This window comes from Phragmites australis, chromosome 7 (assembly GCF_958298935.1).
Source record: "Phragmites australis chromosome 7, lpPhrAust1.1, whole genome shotgun sequence".
Taxonomy (NCBI): Eukaryota; Viridiplantae; Streptophyta; class Magnoliopsida; order Poales; family Poaceae; genus Phragmites; species Phragmites australis.
The window spans coordinates 31,332,908-31,357,022 of record NC_084927.1 but is presented as its reverse complement, the minus strand read 5'-3'; the positions used below and the strand labels follow the sequence as shown (position 1 = coordinate 31,357,022).

The following is a 24,115-nucleotide window of genomic DNA, read 5'->3' as shown; positions in this document are numbered from 1 at the left end:
CAAGAGTATGGTGCAAGACAACAATAGAACATGAAAGTATGCTCGACCCTTATCTTCACATTTCTTTCCCAAATGCATCTCTTCACATAATCATAACAAGCATGCATACATGAAAATCATCAATCATGCAACATAATTATTCAATGCATAAAAGTAAAAGACAATACATAAGCAAACAAACACCGTGCATCACTCAAACATTCGTTATACTTAGGGGCATAGTATAGCAAGTTCATTCATATTAAACATGAGGATGCATAAAAGAAAATTTAGTGGGTTGCTTTAATGGGTTAAACACACTTGCTAACCTACGTTCTAAGCATCTTTAGGCTACTTCCTTAAGCCAGGCTCTGATATCAGCTCTGGGGTAACCGTCTAAACAGTATTCTAGTTAATCACCAGGAGGATCATTATTCACAATCACAACATCGATGATTAACCAAAATGCCATTCTGGTAGTCCCGGCATGTGTTTACTTCCAGGATCATAACACATGCCTTTACAACATATAGCATCACAACACAACTTAAGAAAAAGCAAGTAATTAAATTTCATTACAACTCCTTAAGGATTTACCAAGTTATTACAATTTACAGTAAAAGAGAGAGCTACGAGGAAACTAAAACCTGCTCAACTCCTAACCTGCAAGAGAAACTACGCAGCGGAAGACTAAAACTATACAACAAAAGCAGGATGAAGCACATGCCCTTAGGCTCTATCAAAAAAGCACGCCAACAGAGTAGGATATACTACTCATACTCGTCACCACCCTCGGCAGGCGTGAAGTAGTTAATGACCAACTCCTTCTCACCTGCAAAACTTGTAGAGTAGCTGAGTACGAAGGTACTCGCAAGACTTAATCTATAGTGAGTAACTTATAATTAGCCCGACTCCTAGGATCAAGCATTTGGATGTTAGCAAGAAAACGGCCATATGGTTAAGTAAAATTTACATGCAAAAGCAACTTGACATATACATATGTGAGCACCTAAACTTAACTAACAACAATACCACTATACCCTGTAAAGACCAACTGTACATAATTGTAACTGAAACCATTACGAACATATATGTAACACGAACCAACTCCACCATAATCAACATAACCAACCACAATCTACAATGGAACTCTACGATAATACACATGGATAGAAGGTATGCTCATGACCGAGAACGCAGCATTTCAAAATATTTTCACACCCTGCAGGGGGATACTCCTTTACCCACACGACACGAGGACCGTTCAGCTTGTGCCACCCGCTAAAGTGCACATAAGGGGGTACTCGTGACAACCTTTCCCAATAAGCCTCAACCATTTGATACATGCATCGCTCAGTGCGGAGGTATCTATAACTATTCCCGGAGCAAACTAGATACCTCTTCCAAGCCCTCCCGCTCAAATTGTCGATGTTCAGACCCAAATGATCACAGCTACAAAAGCATTCAGCTCGCCTTACCATTAGATCGGCATGCGGTGAGTACGGTAAGTGCTTAAGCCAACGACGGCTAACGATCGGTGCTTAACCGATGCAAAGCAGTCTACGGTATCCGGGCTCCTTCCCCGAACTACCCCAGAAACCTCCTCCAGGGCAGATGATATCCCTAACACCTCTCACATCTCGTCTCATACTCACCACTCATCAACTCATCATCAATATCATTATGTAAGTAATTATTAAGCCTATGCTCGCGAACAATGAAACATTTCACAACTCGACTTGTACCGTAAACATATGCAATACTAAGCAACTCGTATCACATTTTAAGTTAGACATTAACTTGATTATGCCCGGGCTACAAGGATATGGATCAACAACAATTGAAGGAAAGGATCATGCATCTACATAGGTTCTACCCACCGTATTCCAACATCGACTGAAACTCCATACATACATAAGGCATATTTATCAATTTATATCATACGAGATCTAAAGTATTAGGATAAGTATGTTTAGATGCTTCTCTTGCTGCTCTGGAGTTTGCTTTATGCTACCCGCATAACACTCGCAAAATTAGGAGAGATGGGCGTCGTCTTCAATTACCACCGGGTCACGCGCCGGTTCTCCGCTCACTAGAGAAGAAAGCATGCAATGATGAGTATGAGAATTGGGGGGTGGGTGTGGTGTGAGAGGAGGGGGGGGGGGGGAGTTCGTCTCCTTTTATAGGCGGCTAGGGGCGAGCGGGAGGTGGCGACCACTGTGGCCCGGGATTCGTGGCGGCACACACTATGCACGCATGGGCGACGACGTGCTAGGCGGCGACATGAATGATGAAGGGAAAGGCATGGGGCGCGAGGCGAGTGGCGCATAGGAATGGCGGTGACAGGTTCGGAGCGGCACGACACTGTGTCGTGCCCATCGGCGGTGGGGAAGGGCCGGTGGGGAAGGGCCAAGGAGAGATAAGGACAGAGAGAATTTTTTTGGTTCTTCTTTTTGTTTTATGTTGTTCTTCGATTTTTTTTCTGAAATTTTGAGGGTGTGACAATTTGTTTGTAAACAAGATAGAAGAACTAGCAATATTTGAAACATATTAATCATACTCTGCATAAAATCGAGATATTAAGTTTTCACATTGTACATCCCTGAAGATCAAATGCATCAGTTTTTCACCAAAGTAATTGCTATTGCCAGGTCATGGAGGACCCAGACGTGGTAACCCGAGCCACTACATCTTTATGGGAGCTCCAATTTCCGGTATGTACGGAGGAGCCGAGCTCCAGCCCTTCAGCAGATGAAATCGGCGAGGTCCCCGACATTATTTTGTTCGAGGACCTCGATCACAATGCCATGGAAACGATGATCCATGGGGCACAAGAGCTAGGCGAAGTGGAGAGGCTGTCAAATACCAGCCTCGAACATATCACGATGGAGATCGACGAGTTCTACAACCTCTGTGAGGAACTGGTCGTGCAGCCTCTTGAGGGTGACTGGATCATGGATAGGTCTCTCGAAGTCCCCTCTTCAGCACAGCCATCGCCATGGGCTACTACCTCAAGTAGTACACCTATTGATGGCTCTCACGTGACGAATTTTACAGCTTGGATGAGATCATCAGACTACGATGAAATGATGGTGCCCGCCATCAGAGAGCCGCAGAAGTTGCTGAAGAAAGTGGTAACTGGCGGATCTTGGATAAACAGTGGAGGTGGTGGTAGCACGGCAAGAACTCAAGAAAGTGGCATCAAGAACCACGTTGTGACAGAGAGAAGGCGTCGAGAGAAACTCAACGAGATGTTCCTGATTCTCAAGTCATTGGTTCCATCCATTCACAAGGTAATGCAGATAGTATCCTTCTGTGTTGAATTTTTTTAGAACTTATTTTCTGAACTGTTTTAAATTTGCAGGTGGACAAAGCATCTGTCCTTGCTGAAACGATAGCTTACCTCAAAGAGCTTGAGCGAAGGGTGCAAGAGCTGGAATCCAGGGAAGACCTCATCTCACACCCAGTCGAAACAAGAGGGCAAAAGCGGCATGACAAAGAGATCATCGAGAAGAGAGCCTGTGGAGCCAAGAGGAAGAAGGACACGGAGCTCAGAGCTGACATGGAGGGGGAGCACAACTGGGTCCTCTCCAAGGACGGCACTAGCAACATCACTGTCACTGTCACGGAAAAGGACGTGCTCCTCGAGGTGCAGTGCCGGTGGGAGGAGTTGATGGTGACTCGTGTGTTTGACGCCATCAAAAGCCTCCATTTGGACGTTCTCTCGGTTCAGGCATCGACAACGGATGGCTTTATGGGGCTGAAGATACGAGCTCAGGTACGGTATCACAAACAAATAGCAATATAGCTGTGGTTAATGCTCATCCTAATTTCCTGGTTTGAGTTTGTTTTACTGATACTGTTGTTTTTGTAGTTTACCAGTTCTGCTGCTGTTGTGCCACGGATGATTAACGAGGCTATTCGCAAAGCTATATATAAATGATGAAGAGATTAGCAGTGTCGTAGTCTTTTAATATACTATCTGAGATAGTTTGATATTCTACCAGTTAGACCTATATGGGAACAATTTCATGAATTGTGGCAAAGTCATATTCCTCCTGGGGTCACTATTTTTGTAAAATGTGGTATTCTTGTTCGAATTTCAGAGGCAACCAAATCTAATTTGGATTTTCTTTTTATCACAGATGGACCATTGGTGTTTTCTTTATTGAATATTCCAATGAATCAGAACTACACATTATCCTTATGAAAACAAAACCATTAATTTCAAAAGAACCTGCAAGTGTCCTATTTAGTACAATTTTTGCTTCAACTTTTTAGAGAAAGAAAAGTAGAAGGGTTAGAGCATCTCCAGTAGCTGTCCTTAAACTCATCCCCATGTCTCTCATATAGGTTTTTTTCTAAAAAGATTTTCTCCTATATCTCTTTACTCTCTAGCAGATTTTCTAAATTTCACCTCCTTTATCTCACTCTACTTTATTTTATTTATATCCTATAAAAAAGATGGCCCACATATCAGTGGGGGTGTGGCTAGATAGAAAGATGGAAGAGGTCATTTATAATTGGTGGATGGGGAGACTGGATTAGGGAATACCTAAAAATAGAGGATGGGTTAGATGAGCTGTTAAAGATGCTCTTTGCAGGTCATGAGGAAGCAGAAGCTATGACTGTAGGCCCAGATTGTGCAGGTAGAAGCCAGCACGATTATGCATGTAGCATTGAAGATTCATACAACAACAGATTTGAGGTTAGGGCTCGGAGTTCACAGTAGAGACTAAATATGAGAATGAAGGTATAAATATTCTTTTTTGATAGGACACACTACTATAAAACATTAATTACAGTCGGTTTGTAACCCTTATTGCAGTTAGTTTTCGAACCGACTAAAACAAAATGACCGCGATAATCTGCAAATATCACAGTCGGTGCTGCCAACTGGAAAAATCATTATCACAGTTGGTTCCTTATTGGAACTGATTATGATATTTATTTTTGAGCGAAAATGCAAAAATACAATAATTCTGAAATACATCTTATTAAACATTACATATTTATATCTTTCAGAACTGAGCCATGCATATCATTTCCACCTCAATTGGGATTAAATAAAAACCAGTTCAGGAAAGAATGCCAATAGCTCAACATTCTAAATAATATACAAGAGCCATTACAAATATATATAAGTTTACGCTAATAATCAACAGTTTCCAAAGCTCAAGATTATAAATAATATACAAAGACCCATCACAAATCTGGTGCGGATGCTGAGGTAGAAAGATAATATATTATGTGTTGTACCTTTATGTTATTGATGAGCATTTTGACTTGTTTCATTCGTCGAGCAATTATTGAGAAGAGGAGGATCACAAGGCCCAGGATGCGCCAATATCATCTGGAATTGTAAGATAGTTGTTGTCTAATTATCAACAGTTCTATAGCTCAACATTCTAAATAATTATCAACAGTTTGTGATGCAATGTAGCAATGATAGTAATTGAAATTTCTCTATTCAATGCATTTTCTATAGCAGTGGACAATTCACCCTGAGTTACAATGACTGCAAAAAAGTAATCTTTTCCACCATACTTCTTTCTCATTATTATTGCACCCCAAATCTATCAAGCAATAAAAGAGAAGATAGTTTTTGTAAGAAGGCACAAACATGATTATTTAGAATATAAACTAGACTATACTCCCGGAAATACGTACTCTGCAAATTTTCTCTCGACCTATGAAATTTCTTAGTTAACAGAACAAAGTGCTTGTTCAGGAGTAGAACGTAACCGAGAACTGTTGTTTGCTTGATGGTCTTCAAGGGATTTCTTCCTCTTCTTGATGTTGCTTTGCTTTCCACGCTCGTCTTCTGCACCTAGAGTTTCAACGATCTATAGCAGACTTTCTATATTCTGAGTCATCCCTTGAAGGATTTAAGTCCGCGTCTCCAAAAATTGTTCATTGTGGCATCTACTGGATGTTGTTGTTATTGTTGTTGGTACCTTTACCAAGTTGATCTTTCTTTGTGCTCACCATCTGATTGGGATTGAGGCAGAAGGTTTGGCAAGAAAAGAAGGGACTAGAAGGAGAAAACCCAACTATACTATTAACTATAGAGATATAAGGAATGTCGCTGTTAGCAGATGCTAAAGCATCCCTCAACGCATTCCAGCACTCAAACAGAAAAGTCGAATCACACAAGGCACACAACACAAGCACACGACCTAACATCGCTCTAACGTCTCCGAAGACTAGGGAAAATCCTCCTATAACTCGAAGAACTAAAACTGGGAGCGGCGCAGAGGTAGATCTTCATGTCTTCAGTGTTGTGGTAGATGAATCTTCCTTGTCGTGATGGATCTTCATCTTTATCGTATGAATCTTCACCCAAGGTAGGAGCTCCAAGAGAGATCTTCAAGTGCATCCTCCTCGAACAGAGTAACTGGGATGATTCAACAACTAATAGTTTGAAAAGGGGAGTGTTGGAAATTCTTTTTTCTGAATAGATTGAAATAGGTAAGTAGAGAGAGAAACTGAGAGGTCAGAAAAGCACGGGGATGGGTTTTTCAAAATAGGCTTTTAAAATATGACCTTATGGCACGCCCATTCTATCTAGGCTTGCGTCCTACGGTCAGTATGGCTCTGATACCACCTCTGTCATACCCGGTTTTAACGGCCAAAATCAGATGTGGCTTATGTGTGCCCAGGATGTTCAACACACATAAGGACGTCACAGGTGAAGTAACAAAAGCAATACTTTTATTAAATAAACGTTAAACTCTTACAATAATTAATATATATTATCTTCTATGAAGATATTTGCAGCAAAACAGAAGCACTGGTGCCCAACAACACTACAAGCAACCGACCGGGAGACATGCGCCTAGAACTTTACAATCTCGTCTTGATAATCTTCAACATCTTCACTCACTAAGCAGCAGCATACATATCGTATGGTGTAGGAAAAATAGCAAGTGTGAGCACATAGAGTACTCAGCAAGTGGGGGAAAGTAATGATATGCAGGCTTATACCAAGAATAGGCTAACAAATGGTATATTTGCGTAAATACGAGTAATAAAAACACATTTTGACTCAAAAACATTAAGCAATTATTAAGTGAATGTAACCCATATAGTCCAACACGCAGCATACAAGGCTCCTCACCTTGCATACTATAACCGTCTAGTACTCCCTGTACTACAACCAAAACCACAACCATCTAGTACTCCCTGTACCAGAACCATAACCACAACCATCTAGTACTCCCTGTACCAGAACCATAACCACAACTATGTAGTACTCCCTGTACCAGAATCATAACCACAACTATGTAGTACTCCCTGTACCAGAATCATAACCATAACCAAACTCATAACCACAACCCACTAATCATGTGAGGATCCAAGTCTCTCATATCCGTGAGCACGGCTGTTATAACAGTTTTACACTCTGCAGAGGTTGTCCAGCTTTCCCCACGAGTCAGTGAATTCCATGTTGCCGTGTTCGCGAAACACTTAACACACGTCAGTGGTGTGCCGCTAAGAATCACTGTATGACAATTTCCACTAATCAGAGGCTAATCCAGTATGTGTCTGCCCACTAGGTTTTACTGTTAGGCTTTACGCAAGCTAAGCTCCTACCCAGAAGCCCCTTTTTGTGTTGACCCAACACACACTGGATAGACTCTAATCAGTATGTCACGCCTTACCCATATCAATCTTGTGGTTGGTACGTTACTTCTTGGGTTGTCGCTCCACGAACCGGTCCTTACTTAGGTTACTTGAGGAAACACTAAACCAACATCATAACCATGACAACCATCAAAACTACTTTGCTCAAGGACTAAGGTTCCATATTGCTAGACCATTAACACATTAACCACCATTGTTGCATGTGTTCATTAGTCAAGTATATGACACTTTTCTGTATCCCAAAAGCATGGCTAAGCAATCTACCCATAAGAGACACTTAACCATAAGCCATCTATGTTCCAAGAAATGATGAGGGAAAATCTAGGAAAAACCCTAACATAGATGACTACCCATCATATTGACACTGCATGCAATTTTTTAAAACAAAATATTTAAAAACATAGGTTCAAGATGATCAAGGACACTTGCCTTTTTTCCAATGCTGCTCAGTGTTGTCGAAATCTTAGTCTTGAAGTCCCTCGAACTGCTCTGGAACGTTATCGACTAATCGCGAGAACTACCGACAAACAACACAAAGAAAAATACTAAGAACAACATACCAAACATCATTAAAATACTTTAAAAATACTATGGTTGGTTAGGGATGATTTTAGAAATATTTAGACGCAAGAATCGTCTAAAACAGAGTTAAGATGAAAAGAGAATAACTTTCGAGATATGGATTAGACTGAAAAGGAAATACTAATTTTCCGGAACTATATTCCTATGAGAAAGGCTTTATTGCATAATCACTGTGTCAGGCTTGACAACACACTTATGCAAGATTCAAGAAGTGTATGGCAGACTAGACTTCACTGACTAGGCTAAGGAGAATGATGGGGCGCTAATTTTGCATGCTATGCAAGTGCCATCTTGATTAAAGAATGGATACGCTGAGATCTAGTATCGACCATCTATGATGGATCAAAAAGGTTGAAGGTTGTGCTTCTATGTTAAGGGTACTACTGATGACTCTATGTAGCGGTGGTGGTTCGAATTTTGTCGGAGATGGCGATCGGGCATGTGCCCACATACATCAATGTCGGTTTCAGTGGTGTTTCAGTGAAACGAGGGGAGCATGACGTAGAACGCGGAAAGACTAATTCAACGGTATGGTTAGTTTTGAAAGGGGTCATCCGAGGTAGCAGCAAAACAGCAATGACTGCTTCTAGGTTTGGTGGTGACCGCGAACAGATGCAGGAACAAAGATGCTCGCGTTTCAGGAGATTGGCTATTAAATTTGAGAAATCGTTTGAATAGAGATGTTCATATAACCTGGGAGCACAATTCTACGGCATAGGTTTTGGAAAATCATCCATAGAGCGGAAGAACGATCAGCACAGATGAGACGGTTGATGGCTGCGACGTGCTGTGGTTGGCATTGGTGTCCTGGTCGGGTCGCTGTACAAACGGGGATGGGCTCCTAGGGTAACGTAGAAGACTCCATGGGACACGCTGTGACGTAGTTGGTGCATCCATACGGCTTTCGGATTGACGGGGGACGCGAATGCAAATCCGGTGCGCGTGTAGAACAAGTCCAGAAACCGGACAGCGGGTATGTCGACCTTGATTGCGGTGGTTTGGCTAATCTACTGGCCGACCTGGTTGGAGAGGGCGTGGGGAACATCATGGGGCATGCACCGGTAAAAGGGCTTGGTGATTTTACCTCTGGTCGGTTGGGAACATCGATGCCAATCAGCTACAGCGCGGCTGTCTCGCGGCTGTCCGCGACGGTGACGACCGTGGCAGCGTAGATCAGGCTTTAATCGGGGCTAGGGATTGGCTAGGGACTTAGTATGATACTAAAATAGTAGTAAGGGAGGATAAGAAGGGGTCCTCACATTCCTTTGATGGTCGAGGAAGGAGGATTCACGGAGAAGACGACGTAGCACATCACGGGCGCCGGCGGCGGCGCTCCGGCGACGCACGGGCAGGGCAGCAGTGACTTCTAGGACTTGGTAGCGTGGAATAGGGGTAGGAGAGGGCGTGCAACTCATATATATAGGGCTAGGGGCGGCTGGTTGAGGTGGAGTTCAAACCGAACACGAATTGGATTCGAGTTCGAGTCGGTTACGGTTTCTTTTTTCGCGGCTCTGTATTCCGAGGATGATATCTCTGTCGTACTGACTCCAAATTGGACGTTTCTTGATTCTAAATTGTAGTAATCGAAAAGATCTACAACTTTAGTAGTCATTGGAACTTCTGAAAACGCCATATTGATTTCAAAAAATGCGCCACAAGATAAACTATTTGAACTCGGATTTATCTATGCAGCACTGATTTCGAGGGTCATAACTCCTAGCTCCATTATCCAAAAGATGACTTCCATAGGTTCAAATCGAAGCTCTCGACGAGACCTACAAGTTTGGTATTGTCAAGATTTGCATTTTAGGAAGTTTTGAACTCCGAAACGTCATGAGAAGATGAGACTGTCCAGAATTCCGCGAAAATTTGCAGATTTCGTGGATCCTTTATTGAGCCATCTAGAAGACTTGGCTAAGAGTTTGGACTTGAGCAAGATTGAGCCCAAAGACACTTTAGATATATCTAGGGTTTAGAAAAGAAATTTTTGCAGAGAATTTGAATAGGATTTGAATTTGAATTGAGCTTGGAGTGAATTTAGAGAAACGAAAAAGATGAGGTTGAACAAGAATAGGAGTAGATGAGAAATTTGAATTTGGATTTGGGTAGATTTTGAGAAAGAAGAGTAATTGGCTTTAAACAAGGATTTGAATAAGATTTGAATTGAACTAGAGAAGGATTAGGTATGATCAAAGATTGAATAGATGATGAATTCAAGGATTTTGAATTCCAACCATTAAGATCCTTAAATTATTCACTACCGAGTCTTGTAAAAACCTTTTTCATTCAAAACACCAAAGAGAAAGAAAAGGAAAAAGAACTCTAATGCATTTACCTGGCTCCTAGCAAAACTCCGCATGCAATGCATAGAAAAATAATAATAGAACTTTAAACAAGGATTGATTGATAAAGAAAATAGGTTTTAAACCTATACTACTGTTAAAGCTATTCAATACTCTTGGAAAATTTTAGAAATTTGAGAAATATGAAAATCAGGGTGTTACACCGACCATGATTGCAACTTGGAGGATTAGGAGTGAAAGGCGAAAGGCTGCTGCTCGGGGAATGATTAGGTCCGGGTAAGGCATAAGGTTGCTGCTAGGATAATGACATCCCAGTCCATTTGTAAGTGAACCTGACTGTGAAAAATGTATTATCCCAGCTAGATTGGGATAATCATCGTATTATCCTATTCGATTGTTTACACCAATCGATTGGGATAATATATTTTTAACCGATTGGGATAATCTGAAGGCCCGTGGAGTGGAAAACTGATTGAGATAACTTTTTTACGATCGGTTTTTCATGCTAGTTCATTTAAAAACCGACTAGGATTAATGTATTTGTGTAGTGACAAATGAACGTATATATGTGTGCGCACCATTCTGCTGAAGACAAATTAAGGCTTGTTTACCTATTGCATTGCTGGCATGTGATCACACCCCGTGCTCGTAACCATTACTCTGATGCATGAGACCATGAAACATGTGCTGTCGTTGATGGCCCAATTAGAACTGGAAAAGGCTTTGCTTTCCATGTCACTTTTTTCATCACTTGTGGTGGAGACATGTATTTATACGTATGTGATGACACATAATTTTTTGTCGTGTTTGGATCCTGGGGAGGGTGCGAATTAAGGTGGGGATGGGCGGGTCCCATGTGACTGCTATCTGTTAGTTGTCGTAGAATTATTGATTCCTTTTAGCATCACGATTTCTAAGATCGATGGTTTAGCCAAACGTGAGAAGCTTGTTGTCAGGTTCTCGGGGGAGTTGCGTGGGAAATGCTGACACTTGAAGCTGATAGCACTAATGTGCTGACCTGGTTGGGCTAGGTCTGGGCTAGCTTGGGTCTTGCTTAGTTATTGTGTGTTGGCCAGAATCCGTGCTAGCTGGTGGGTTGGCGGTGTGTCACACCGTGATTGAAATACCGATGCTATAATGAACTGAAGAACTGAACAGAATAGAACAGACTTCCTCCAAACTCTGAACCTCTCTTCTTCTCTCCCTTGGCTCCACCAAATTCCTTCCTTGCCTGCCCCGGTCGTTTAAAACCGTCACAATTGGTATCAGAGCTCTCCACCACCCTCACTGTTGTCGCCGTCGCGCTGGCTCCACCGAATAAGCCTTTGAAGTTCAAAGCTCAGATGGCAACGCCCATGGAGAGTTTGGGGAAGCAATTCTAGGGATTTGAGATGATGACAAACCTTGGACAAGCTCAACGGAATCGAGATGTGTTGATTAATGGCCAATGAGTCGCTGAGCGTGTTGTTATCGAAGATGAAGGAGGTGACCGCTCAAGTTCAGACACTGGAGTCGTAACCGCGTCCTGCTGTGATACCATTGCCACATACCGATATGACTCCGCTAAAGGCGGCGCGTCCACCTACATCGACCTCGGAGTAGCCCCACGAGAACTGCATTGAACCTTCGACCCAGGATGGTGGCTCTGGGATCCTTCGGACCCGGTAGCTGCTCCCGATCACAGGTATGTCTGCAGAGTCACATCTTTGTCTGAATTGATTGCGGGACAATAAGAGAAATTTGATGCCTTGATCTAGTCATCTGCCTAAATTGGAGTTTCCAAAATTTGATGGTGAAAACCCACAACTATGGAAGGACTGGTGTGAAATGTATTTTGAGGTTTATTCAGTTGGATATAGTCTGAAAACTAGGTCTATCGCGCTAAATTTCACTAGTGCAACGACCTCTTGGTTGCAGACCTATGAGTTGCGTGGGAGGGTGATCTGTTGGGAGGAGATGTGTAGAGCATTTTGTGATCAATTTGATAGAGATCAGTATCAACAACATATGCGTCAATTGGATAATCTAAAACAGACATGTTCTGTTGTAGATTATTACAACAGCTTTGAAAAGCTAATTCATAACATCCTTCTATACAAGATTCTTAGGGAGGTTGAGGGAGGACATTCGATTTGCTATTGCTTTGCATCACCCAAGAAGTGTGGATACTGCTCCAGCTCTACTCTTTTGCAAGAAGAGTTGGAGTCCCATAAGAAGAGAAACGTGGGCAAAGACTTTAGCAAGGCTGGGAGCTGGGTATTCTCTCCCAGTGATAAGATAAGCTAAGCAATGTTAAGGAGGAAAGCAATCGCACTAACAAAACTGTAGAAGACAAGTTGGAGTCTCTTAAGGCTTATCGAAGAGCTAAGGGGTTGTGCTTTACTTGTGGGGATGAGTGGAGAAAAAGTCATAAATGTCCTAATTAGGTATCTCTACATGTGATTGAGGAGCTCTTGGAAGTTTTTTAGATCAGAGCAGGTTCTAGATCAGACTCAGTTTCTGACAAAGAGGAACCATCTGAGGCAATTTTGTCGGTTGAATCTCAAGAGCCATTTGTTAAGAAATCGCGCAAAACCATGAGGTTCAGGGTTTCATTGATAAATATGCGATTTTGGTGCTTGTGGACTCCAGAAGTGTTGGCACTTTTGTTAGTGAAGCTTTAGTTCAGTGTTTGAAGCTACCTGTTCAGTCGATCAATTTTGAAAGAAAAAAAAATCTGCAGCTAATGGGAGTGTTATTACATGTGACTCCATGGTTAGGCAGCTACAGTGGTTCATTCAGGGATTCAGCTTCACTCAGGATGTTTGAATTCTTCCATTGTAGTGCTTTGATCTCAATTTGGGTGCTGATTGGTTGGATGACCATAGCCTCATGTGGGTTCTTTGGCGGCACAGACAGATGTGCTTCGCTCTCAATGGACGACGTATTCTCTTACAAGGTATTACTGATGATGCATTTTAGTGTGCTGAATTGAGTTCCCGCAAGTTAGATGGCTTACTTCAGAGAGGATTAGTGGATTTCATAGTGGAATTGTTGCATGTATGCTCCAATGTTGTGTCATCAGTTTCATCTGGTCAGTCAATACCAGACGAGCTACAGTATTTGCTGACAAAGTTTCCTGCCTTGTTTGCTGAAACTATCGCACTACCGTCTACTCGGGCGTTTGACCATCATATTCCATTGATTCCTAGGGCACAGTCGGTCAACATGCGACCATATCGATATGCCCCCAATAAAAAATCAGAGATAGAAGCTCAACTGCATGCTATGTTGGATCAAGGGGTCATTCGGCCGAGCTCTAGCCCATTTGCCTCTTCTGTTTTTTCGGTTAAGAATAAAGACGGTTCATGGCGATTTTGTGTCGACTACCGTCATCTCAATGCTATCATAGTGAAGAACAAGCACCCTTTGTCGATTATGGATGAAATGTTGGATGAGTTGGCCGGTGATGCCATTTCCACAAAGCTTGATTTCCACACTGGTTTCCACCAAATTCGTATTGTTGAAGGGGATGAGTTTAAGTTAGCCTTTCGGACTCACAATGGGTTGTATGAATTTTTTGTTATGCCCTTTGGGCTCATGAATGCGCCAGCGACATTCCAAGGAATCATGAATAAAAATTTTGCTCCTTTGTTGCATTAGTGCGTTCTGGTTTTTATGGATGATGTATTGGTTTACAGCAAGACTTCTGTCGAGCACCTGGAACATCTTCGTCGGGTTTTTGTTATCTTACATGACCATAAATTCTTGGTAAGCTGTTGAAGTGTGTTTTTGCTCAGTGCTCGATTGAATATTTAGAGCATATCATTTCAGTTCAAGGAGTTGTAACTGAACCTTCTAAAGCGTCAGCTGTTATCAATTGTCCTACTCCTTCTACTCTCAAACACCTCAGAAGTTTCTTGTGTTCAACTGGGTATTACCATCGCTTTATCAAGAATTATGGGGTCATCAGCCAACCCTTGACTCAATTGCTCAAAACGGGTGTGGCATTTCAGTGGACTCCTCACACTTAATAGGCATTTCAGTTACTGAAACACTCTTTGAGTAAGGCTCCTATTTGGCAATTTCGCATTTCTCTAAGCCTTTGTTGTGGAAACTGACGCTAGTGATTACGGCATTGGAGCTGTGCTCATGCAAGACGGACACCCGATTACCTATCTTAGTAAATCCCTTTGCACGCGCAATCGTACTCTTTTTACATATGAAAAGGAGAGTATGGCAGTGTTATTGGCTATCGACAAATGACATGCTTATCTTCAGGTGCGCGAGTTTACTCTTCGTACTGATCATCTCAGTCTTCTTTTTTCTAATAGAACAGCATGCAACCCCTCGTTTGCAACAAAAAGTTGTGCTCAAACTTATGGATTTACATTATAAGATCCAATACAAACAAGGGATCACCAATGCAGCTGCTGATGCTCTATCTAGGCATCCAGATTATGTTCATGTTGCTGCCATATCTACCTGTACTACTTGGATTGAAAGGCTCATATCTAGTTATGCTAATGATCTTGAGTGCAAGCAATTGTCGACTGAGCTCAGTGTGTCTCTTGACAATAGTAACGACTTCTCTCTTCTAAATGGTGTCATCAGGTTTAAAGGTCTTGTGTGGGTGAGTAATAACTCTTTGGCTCAAAATCATATTCTCCAAGCTTTGCATAGAAGTGGAATAGGTGGTCATTCTGGGTTCCATGCCACTTATCACAAGATTAAAGCTCTTTTTGCCTGACCAAAACTTAAGGAACCAGTGAAGGTGTATGTGCAATCTTGTGCTATTTGTCAGCAAGCCTAGATTGAGCATGTGAAGTTGCATGGTCTGCTCGAGCCCCATCCCATTCCCTCTGAGGCTTGGAGTACCATAAGCATAGACTTCATTGAAGGCTTACCCATGTCCAATGGATTTGATGTGATCTTGGTGGTGATTGAAAAATTTACAAAGTGCAGCCATTTCTTGCCCCTTGCTCATCATTCATGGCTATATAGGTAGCTCAATTGTTCCTCAACCATGTCTACAAGCTTCATGGACTTCTTCAGGCCATCATTTCCAATAGAGATCGTGTGTTTACCAGTCATCTTTGGCAAGAATTATTCAAATTAATGGATACTCAATTGCTCATGAGTTCTTCGTACCATCCTCAGACCAATGGTCAAATGGAACACCTCAACCAGTGTTTGGAAACTTTCCTCTGTTGCACGGTTTATTCTTGTCCAAAGCAGTGGAGTAAGTGGCTACCGCTCGTGGAGTGTTGGTATAATACATCTTATCATTCTTCTCTTGGACGCACTCCGTTTGAAGTGCTTTATGGCCATCCCACTCTGTACTTTGGTATTGTCAATGTTGAAGCTTGCACCGTGCTGGATCTTGAAAATTGGCTCAAAGAAAGGAACCCACTGACCCATCTTATTCAGCAACAACTGCATCATGCCCAGCAGCGCATGAAAGAGCAAGATGATGCTCACCGTAGTGAACACGAGTTCCAAGTTGGTGATAGTGTCTATCTGTAACTTTAGCCACATCTGCAATCGTCGGTGTCCTTCCGTGGAAATCAGAAGCTGTCCTTCAGATTCTATGGCTCCTTCAACATTCTTCAAAGAACTGACCCACACGGCTTACAAGTTGGACTTGCCCTTGCATGTTCAAATTCATCCAGTTGTTCACATTTCCCAGTTGAAACATCATGTCCCTTCGCATCAGCAAGTCAGCAATGATCTCTCCTTGGTTAGTACTGATACAACACTCGTGGTGTTTCCATTATCAGTGTTACAACACTCCTTGGTGCCTCGCAGACCTTCTACTGCTCGTCATTGCCTCATCCAGTGGAGTTCATTACCAGCTCACGTGTCTACCTAGGAGGATGAATGCAATCTATGCCATTGCTATCCGCGAGCTCCAGCTCGGGGACAAGCTACGTCCAAGGGGGAGGGAATGTTAGGTTCCCGAGAGACTAGCGTGGGAAACACTGACACTTGATGATGATGGCGCTATTGTGCTGATCGGGTTGGGCGGGGTTTGGGACGGCCTTGGTGTTGCGTATATGTCATGTGTGGGTCGGATTCCATGCTAGCTAGCGTGGGTTGGCGGTGTGTTGCACTATGATTGAAATATCAGCGCTATAACGAACTGAAGAACTGAACATGATAGAACAGACCTCCTCCGAACTCTGAACCTCTCTTCCTCTCTCCCACTGCTATGCCAAATTCCTTCCTCAACGGTCGTGCTTGGTCGTAGGACCGTCACAATTGTCTACCATGCATCCATCTTGCATTAATTGGACCATTGGAGAGACACGTGCCCTTCTGGTGTTGAGCCGTTGAAGTGTATCTACTTCACAAAGAAGCAGCCGTACAGGGGAAGTGGGGAGGAGTGGAGTAGCCGCGAGGCAAAGATGGAGCTTCCGCCTTGCGTCCTCCTAGCATCTTCTGCTTCCAATGCTACCGCCGTGATAAGTGACTAGCGAGGGGAGGTGGGGGAGTGGGGACCTAGGTGTGGGGCGGGGTTAGAATGTTAGATTGGCCTGGTGAGGGTTGGAGTAAGGAGTAGGAGCGTGGGGCATCCGGACTAGCCTATCAGTCGTATATAGACGGGTAAACGTATGCTATGTATATAGGAAAGCTTTATCCATATTTGCATCCGTATATCCGTTGAGTAGCGAATTTCGCCCACAAATATGACTGCGAGTAGTAAACAAGAAACAAACCTGACTATATTAAAGTATTATGTACGGATAAATAGGTAAAATTGCTATTCCCATATGTGCACAATGCCAGGTGGGGCTGGGACGTGGGGGATGGAAACGGGCTATCTTATCGGTGAGCATTATAACGGGGTGGTTTTCTTAACTGCTGGTGAAATACTATGTCCCACAGGTGGAATCGGGAGATTGATCAATAGTGTAGCGCATACGCAACCACCCACGCACATCTGATCGATTGCTGCCGGATCAGTTTTTGTCCGTCCCTTGCCGACTCGATTTCTTCTACGCAGCAAACCGACTCGAGCCAGTTACGCGAGCGACCGATACTACGTAACATCTTTTGACCAGGGTACCCTTCGAACTTCATCGCGCGCCGCCACCCCGAGCACGAGGCCTCGCGACCGTCGAAGACGCTGTCTAAGGCCGTCCGCCGCCGTGCTGCCATGGTCTCAGAGAAGCTAGTGGCCCGCGGCCTCGACGCATTCATCTGGCGCAAGAAGCTCGACCGAGACTGTCCCACAGCCTCCTCCCGGGCATCGTGTCGCTTCGATTGGGGCGCCACCGCTACCTCGCGCGCCACAAGGAGGTCGCCGAGGTCAAGGCGTCTGCCGCGGTGCGACGTGCGTCGCTGCCGCTCGCCAGGGCGGAGGAGGAGGCAAAGGAGGTTGTTTTCCTCCTTAAGCAGAGCAGGCTTAGGGCAGGGATACGGTTCACCGAGGGGTGCCCCAAGCGCATTGACATGCTCGTGGAGTCTCTCGATGGGACACGGCGGTGCGCGCTCATGGCGTCCCATGGCGCGTCTGCGGAGGAGTTGAGGGAGCTCAGCGAGACGGGACGCATGTCAATCTTGACAAGGTGAACGGGCCCTTCTGGGAGGCCTCCATGGTACTGTGCAACACCGAGATCTTGATGGCCACTAAGACGGCCAGGCACAACGAGAGGTTCTTGCACTCAGGGGTTTCGATCGACGTGAAGCGCGCCACGGAGGGCAATAACCTTGAAGTACTCGACGCTATGCAGTAGACCATCACCGTGCAGATGGCTGCCAGCGAGGACAAGATCGTCTAGCACTGGCAAGAGGTGACAGAGCTTATCCAGGTAGGGAAGTGCGGAAGTGTTGGAATTAATCTTTGTTATGGATCTTAGGCACTTGTTTCATGTCGATGCGGAAGCAAGTAGTTTGTATACGGTTATAGCATCATTCGTATGTGTGCAGAGTTCGAGTCGGAGTTGGATTATGAGATGGCACGATTCGTGTTAGGATTCGGAGTTAGCAGGTCGCTATAAATATAAAGTTGTAATCTCGGGATTGTATATGCCAGATAAGTCGAAAAGTCGCAAGTTGAGATAAGTTGAATAAAGTCTAAAATTTCCTCCAGAGAGCCTCACGTGTTTTTGTTCCTGTTGATTTTCGTTCTCACCGAGTAGTACGCGACTCACGAGTTGCTAGGCGTTGTTGGTCGATCGACGTGATCAAGAGCAGTACGTACACGGCGAATAGCCAGACTAGTCGTGATCGAGCTTGTACGACTGGTCGCTCAGACTGGTCGCTCGGGTGGTCGAGAAGTCTGGTCGCTTGCGTTGTTGCAAATCTGGAGTGGTCGCGCTCGTGATCCAGTGGTCGAACCCAACATCTGGTATCAGAGCTGGTAGGACGCAGCACTAACTTGTGAATATGTTGATCGTTCCACAGGGTGAGGCGGCGCGGGAGAGCGGGCGTTGGGCCGTTCATGTAGCCGCAGTTGACGACAAAAGCTTGGTGATTTGTGTGCAGGCGATGATGGAAGATGAAGGCGTCTGGGAGGCAATCGAACCGGTGGCCGGTGCGATCGTTGATGAGAAGAAGGATAAGAAGGCGAAGTCACATCTCTTCCAAGCGCTCTCGGAGGATCTCCTGATGCAGGTGGCAAGGAAGAAAGCAACAAAGGAGGTCTGGGATTGTCTCAAGACAAAGTTCATCGACGCGGATCGCTTCAAGAATGGGATCGCTTCAACGCCATGCGCTTGCAGGAGGGAGAGAGCTTGGACCAGTACGCAAACCTAGGGGAGACGCTCGACGACATTGCATTGGTCAAAAAGCTGTCTGACACTGTGCTGGATCGATTTTTGACTGTGATCGTCGGGATCGAGCAGTTCTATGACCTCAAAAAGATGCCGCTCAATTAAGCAATGGGGTGGCTTAAGGCGTTTCCGGAACGTACTCGCCCGCGTGCATCCGGTGGCAATAGTATCAGCGACAGACAGCTCAAGGAACAAGGCGCGACAGAAGATGGATGGTGGCAACTCCTCATCAAGCAACAAGGGCAAATCCCACCTTGCTGCAGATAGCAGCAATAGTGGTCAGGGTGGTCGTGAATGTGGTAGAGGTCGTGGCAGAGGTGGTCACGGCGGGATGTCGTGCAATGACGAGGAGAGCGCCTCGGTGGCGGTCGCCGCAACAAGAGCCACATCAAGTGCTACAACTGCTACAAGATGGGGAACTATGCGAACGAGTGCAAGGCACCGAAGAAGAAGGAAGAGGAGACACATCTCACTCATGCTGACGACACCGAGCTGGCCCTGCTACTCGTGGTGTTAGAAGAGCCAGCATAAGAACAGCAACACCAGTGGGGAGCCGTGCTGCTGAATGAGGAGAAGTTGAAGCCAGAACTACGCGACACAACGGAGGGAGGCTCCAGCTCTAAGGTCTGGTACCTGGACAATGGGCCAGTAATCACATGACCAGTGACAAAGAGAAGTTCAGAGAGCTGGATGAAGGTGTCACTGGCAAGGTGAAGTTCGGGGATGGCTCCACGGTGCAGATCATGGGCATAGGGTCTGTTGTGTTCAGCTGCAAGAACGGCGAACAGTAACTGTTACAGGAGGTCTACTACATTCCAAGACTGTGCAGCAATATCATCAGCCTTGGACAACTTACCGAAGTCGGACACAAGGTAATCATGGATGCTGAACATCTACGTGTGTATGATAATAGTCATGCACGGTTGCTTATGAAGGTGAGGCAAACTCCAAATCGCCTCTACAAGATTGAGCTACATCAAGTGACGCTGGTGTGTCTCTTAACCAGCCTTGAAGACCTGGTGTGGCTTTGTCATGCGAGACTCGGACATGTCAACTTCATTACTATGAATCTGCTTGTCGACAAGGGGATGGTGGTAGGAGTGCCAGCAATCACACACCAAAACCTGGCAAAGCAGGTGAGACAGCCATTTTCGGTAGCGGCAAATTTCAGGGCGGAGAAGCCACTAGAGTTGCTACATGCTGACCTTTGCGGGCTGTTCACACCTTCGACACTCATCGGTAACAGTTACTTCATGTTAATTGCGGATAATTACTCACGGTGGATGTGGGTGTTCATAATCAAGTCAAAGGACCAAGCTTGCTCCGTGTTCAGAAAGTTAAAGTTGTAGGCTGAGAACATGAGCGGGCAACGTATCAAGATGTTAAGGACTGATCGTGGTGGCGAATTCCTCTCTGCAGAGTTCACCCAGTTATGCGAGGAGGCCGGAATCAAACGGCACCTCACCACGCCCTACATGCCACAACAAAACGGCGTGGTGGAGCGGAGGAATAGGACCGTGATGGTGATGGCGAGGTCCCTCCTCAAGAGCATGAATGTGCCTGGAAGTCTTGGGGCGAGGCGTTGCGGCATGCGGTGTATCTCTTGAACCGCTTGCCGATGAAGACGCTGGACGAATGCACCCCATTCGAGGCTTGGAACGGAAGGAAGCCACATTTGATGCACCTTCGTGTGTTTGGCTGCACTGCACACGCGAAGGTAACAACGCCATATTTGAAGAAGCTCGATGACTGAAGCCAATCGATGGTGTACGTTGGCGTTGAGGACGGTTGCAAGGCGTATCGTCTCTTTGATCCATGGCGTGGGAAATTCATGTAAGTCGTGCTGTTAAATTCAATGAAAGCATGGAGTGGAGCTGGTGTACAAGTACAAGCGGCAGGGAGCCATCTGATTTCAAGGTCGAGGAGGTGATTAGCACTGAGCCGGTGGTGGGCGCTATGTCACTCAGTGGTCCAGCAAGTCTGCATATACCCACGACACATGGTGATCCAGCTCCTTCATCGACTCCATTGGTCAGCGAGGTGATGCCGGAAGGGCACGCACGGCAGCCGCCTCTCCAAAAAACCCCACCAATCTAGTGGTGCTGCCGGCACCTGAATTGCCGGTGGATGATCGGGTCACACCGTTATCGAGCGGGAGTAGCAGTATAGATGAAGGACCTGTTCGATACAGGCACATTGTTGACATCATGAGAGATGCTCCATGATTGGATCTCGATGGGGACGTGGAAGAAGAGGCCATGCTCGTGGAGACGGAGGAGCCGTCTTGCTACCTTGAGGCCGCTGGACAGCAGGTCTGGGAGGACACCTTGGCCAAGGAGATCGAGTCCATAGAGAAAAATGACACATGGACTCTCACGGCGTTGCTAGCTGGTCACAAGCCGATTGGACTTAAATAGGTTTACAAACTGAAGAAGAACACAGAAGGAGATGTGATCAAGCACAAGGCAAGGTTGGTCGTGAAGGGATATGTGCAGCGGCGAGGAATCAATTTCAAAGAAGTGTTTGTGCATCATCCTTGCTGTTGTAGCCAACCGAGGTTGGCAAGTTCATCATCTGGATGTTAAATAGTCATTCTTAAATGGTGAGCTCAGAGAGGAAGTATACGTGACCCAGCCGGAGGGATTTGTAGTGAAGAATAAAGAGAATCTTGTGCTCAAACTTAACACGGCATTGTATGGGCTCCGGCAAGCGCCACGAGCTTGGAATATCTGGCTTGATAGAAGTTTAAAGCAACTTGGAATTGTGAAGTGTGCTCAAAATCACGCCGTATACACAAGAGGAACAGGCCAACATGGTGTTATTGTTGGAGTATATGTTGATGATCTCATTGTGACAGGAGAAAGTCCAAAGGACATCATTGGATTCAAGCAGCACATGATGAGTGAGTTCGAGATGACCAATCTCGGATTGCTCAATTACTATCTCGGGATTGAGATAGCGCAAGAAGATAAGCGAATCACAATCAAGCAAACAACGTATGCGAAGAAGATTCTTGGTCAATTCGGTATGCTGGATTGCAATCCCACAAAATTCCCCATGGAACAAAGGGCGCAGCTTTCTATATTAATGATAGCCTAGTGTCATGGAACTCGCAGAAGCAGAAAATGGTTGCTTTGTCTTCCTGCAAGGCTGAGTTTATGGCGGCAACGGTGGTTGCATGCCAAGCACTGTGGCTTAGAAGTCTGTTGGGGGAGCTGATAGGAGAAGAACCCAAAGCAATCAAATTATTTGTTGATAACAAATCAGCGATTGCTTTGATGAAGAATCCAGTGTTTCATGGCCGCAGTCAACACATTGACACCAAGTTTCATTTCATCTGTATTGCGTTGAAGTAGGCCAGATTGAGGTAGATTTCATCTGCACGGAGGAGCAGCGAGCTGACGCTCTAACGAAGGCATTGACGGCGGTGAAGCTGGCAATCATGTGACATCTTTTGGGAGTTTGTGATCTTGACCCACCACAAGATTAAGGGGGAATATGTTGAATTTAATCCTTGTTGTGGGCCTCGGGAACTCGTTTCACACCGATGCGGAAGCAAGGAGTTCGTATACGGCTATAGCTCGTTCGTATGTGTACAGAGTTTGAGTCGGAGTCGGATCGTGGGATGGCACGATTCGTGTTAGGATTCGGAGTTAGTTGGTTGCTATAAATATAGAGTTGTAATCCCTGGATTGTATATGCCAGATAAGTCGAAAAGTCGCAAGTCAAGATAAGTTGAATAGAGTCTAAAATTTCCTCCAGAGAGCCTCATGTTTTTTTGTTCATGTTAATTTTTGTTCCTCCCGAGTAGTACACGACTCAGGAGTTCCTGGGCGTTGCTGGTTGATCGGCGCGATCGAGAGCAGCACGTACATGGCGAATAGCCAGACTAGTCGTGATCGAGCATGTACGACTGGTCGCTCAGACTGGTCGCTCGGGTGGTCGAGAAGTCTGGTCACTTGCGTTGTCGCAAATCCAGAGTGGTCACGCTCGTGATCCAGTGGTCGGACCCAACTGGAAGGTCATCGTTCTATGAAAAAACGGACCCAAAAGGCGAGCGCGAAGACTGCATCGCGGACGCTGACAAGGAGGGATCATAGTCGCTCTGCCCCATCGCATTGCCAGCGACACAGATGTCGCCGGTGGGGCTAGAGTGGCGAAAGCCCAAGTACGTCACGCGGGTGCGAACAGGGTAAGAGTGGAGCAAGTACAACCGCGTGCCCTACGACCACGACCACACGTCGCCCAAGATCATCAGGGGCTACAAGTTCATGCTCCACTACCCAGACCTCGCCGACACAACGCTTCCGTAGTACACCATCGAGGAGGACAGCAGCACCGGCGAGAGCTGCATCATCAGGTTCCGCACGGGGTGGCTGTACGAGGCATCGTGTCCAGGATGATGAACAAAGGGTGGGAACGCTCGCGGAAGCCTGGGTTCAGGTGCACCTTCGAAAGGGGTGTCCTTCTTCTCAGTTTCTACCTCAAGCGCTTCTTCTACAGGAGATGATGGCCTTTGATTCGAGTGCCATTGTGTGTCCTTAGATGAGTCAAGAGTCAAGACATGATTGAATCCTCTATTTGCTCATCTGGATCTGGCATGTAACTATAAGTAATTCAGAACAGCTAAACTAAGTATCAACTATTTTTTTTTCGAAAGGACAACAGTGGGATTGCTGATATTTTTATAGAAGAAGAGAATTGACTCACTTTATAAGAAACAGAGTTCAAAAACTTTATAACTGCATGGTTTAAAAGAAAACCGACAGACAACCTTAGACGACAATACAACCCTCAACTCGAAATAGACGCTGACACTAAAAAGCATAAACTAGACAATAGATAAAT

General features: G+C 45.1%; 1 protein-coding gene across 6 annotated transcripts in view; it reads left to right on the top strand.

Annotated features, from left to right (window-relative positions):
* LOC133924737 (anthocyanin regulatory R-S protein-like) overlaps positions 1-24,115 on the top strand; it is a 69,282-nt gene that overhangs the window by 9,158 nt on the left and 36,009 nt on the right. For 2 of the 6 annotated variants that reach the window (XM_062370418.1, XM_062370417.1), the window contains exons 7-9: positions 2,631-3,272; positions 3,344-3,757; positions 3,854-4,117. The exons of the other annotated variants lie outside the window; for them this stretch is intronic. In XM_062370418.1, coding sequence (XP_062226402.1) covers positions 2,631-3,272; positions 3,344-3,757; positions 3,854-3,922 — 1,125 coding nt within the window. In that variant the 3' untranslated portion in view covers positions 3,923-4,117. Of the gene's footprint in view, positions 1-2,630; positions 3,273-3,343; positions 3,758-3,853; positions 4,118-24,115 lie in introns of those variants that run through there. 6 annotated transcript variants of the gene reach the window in all.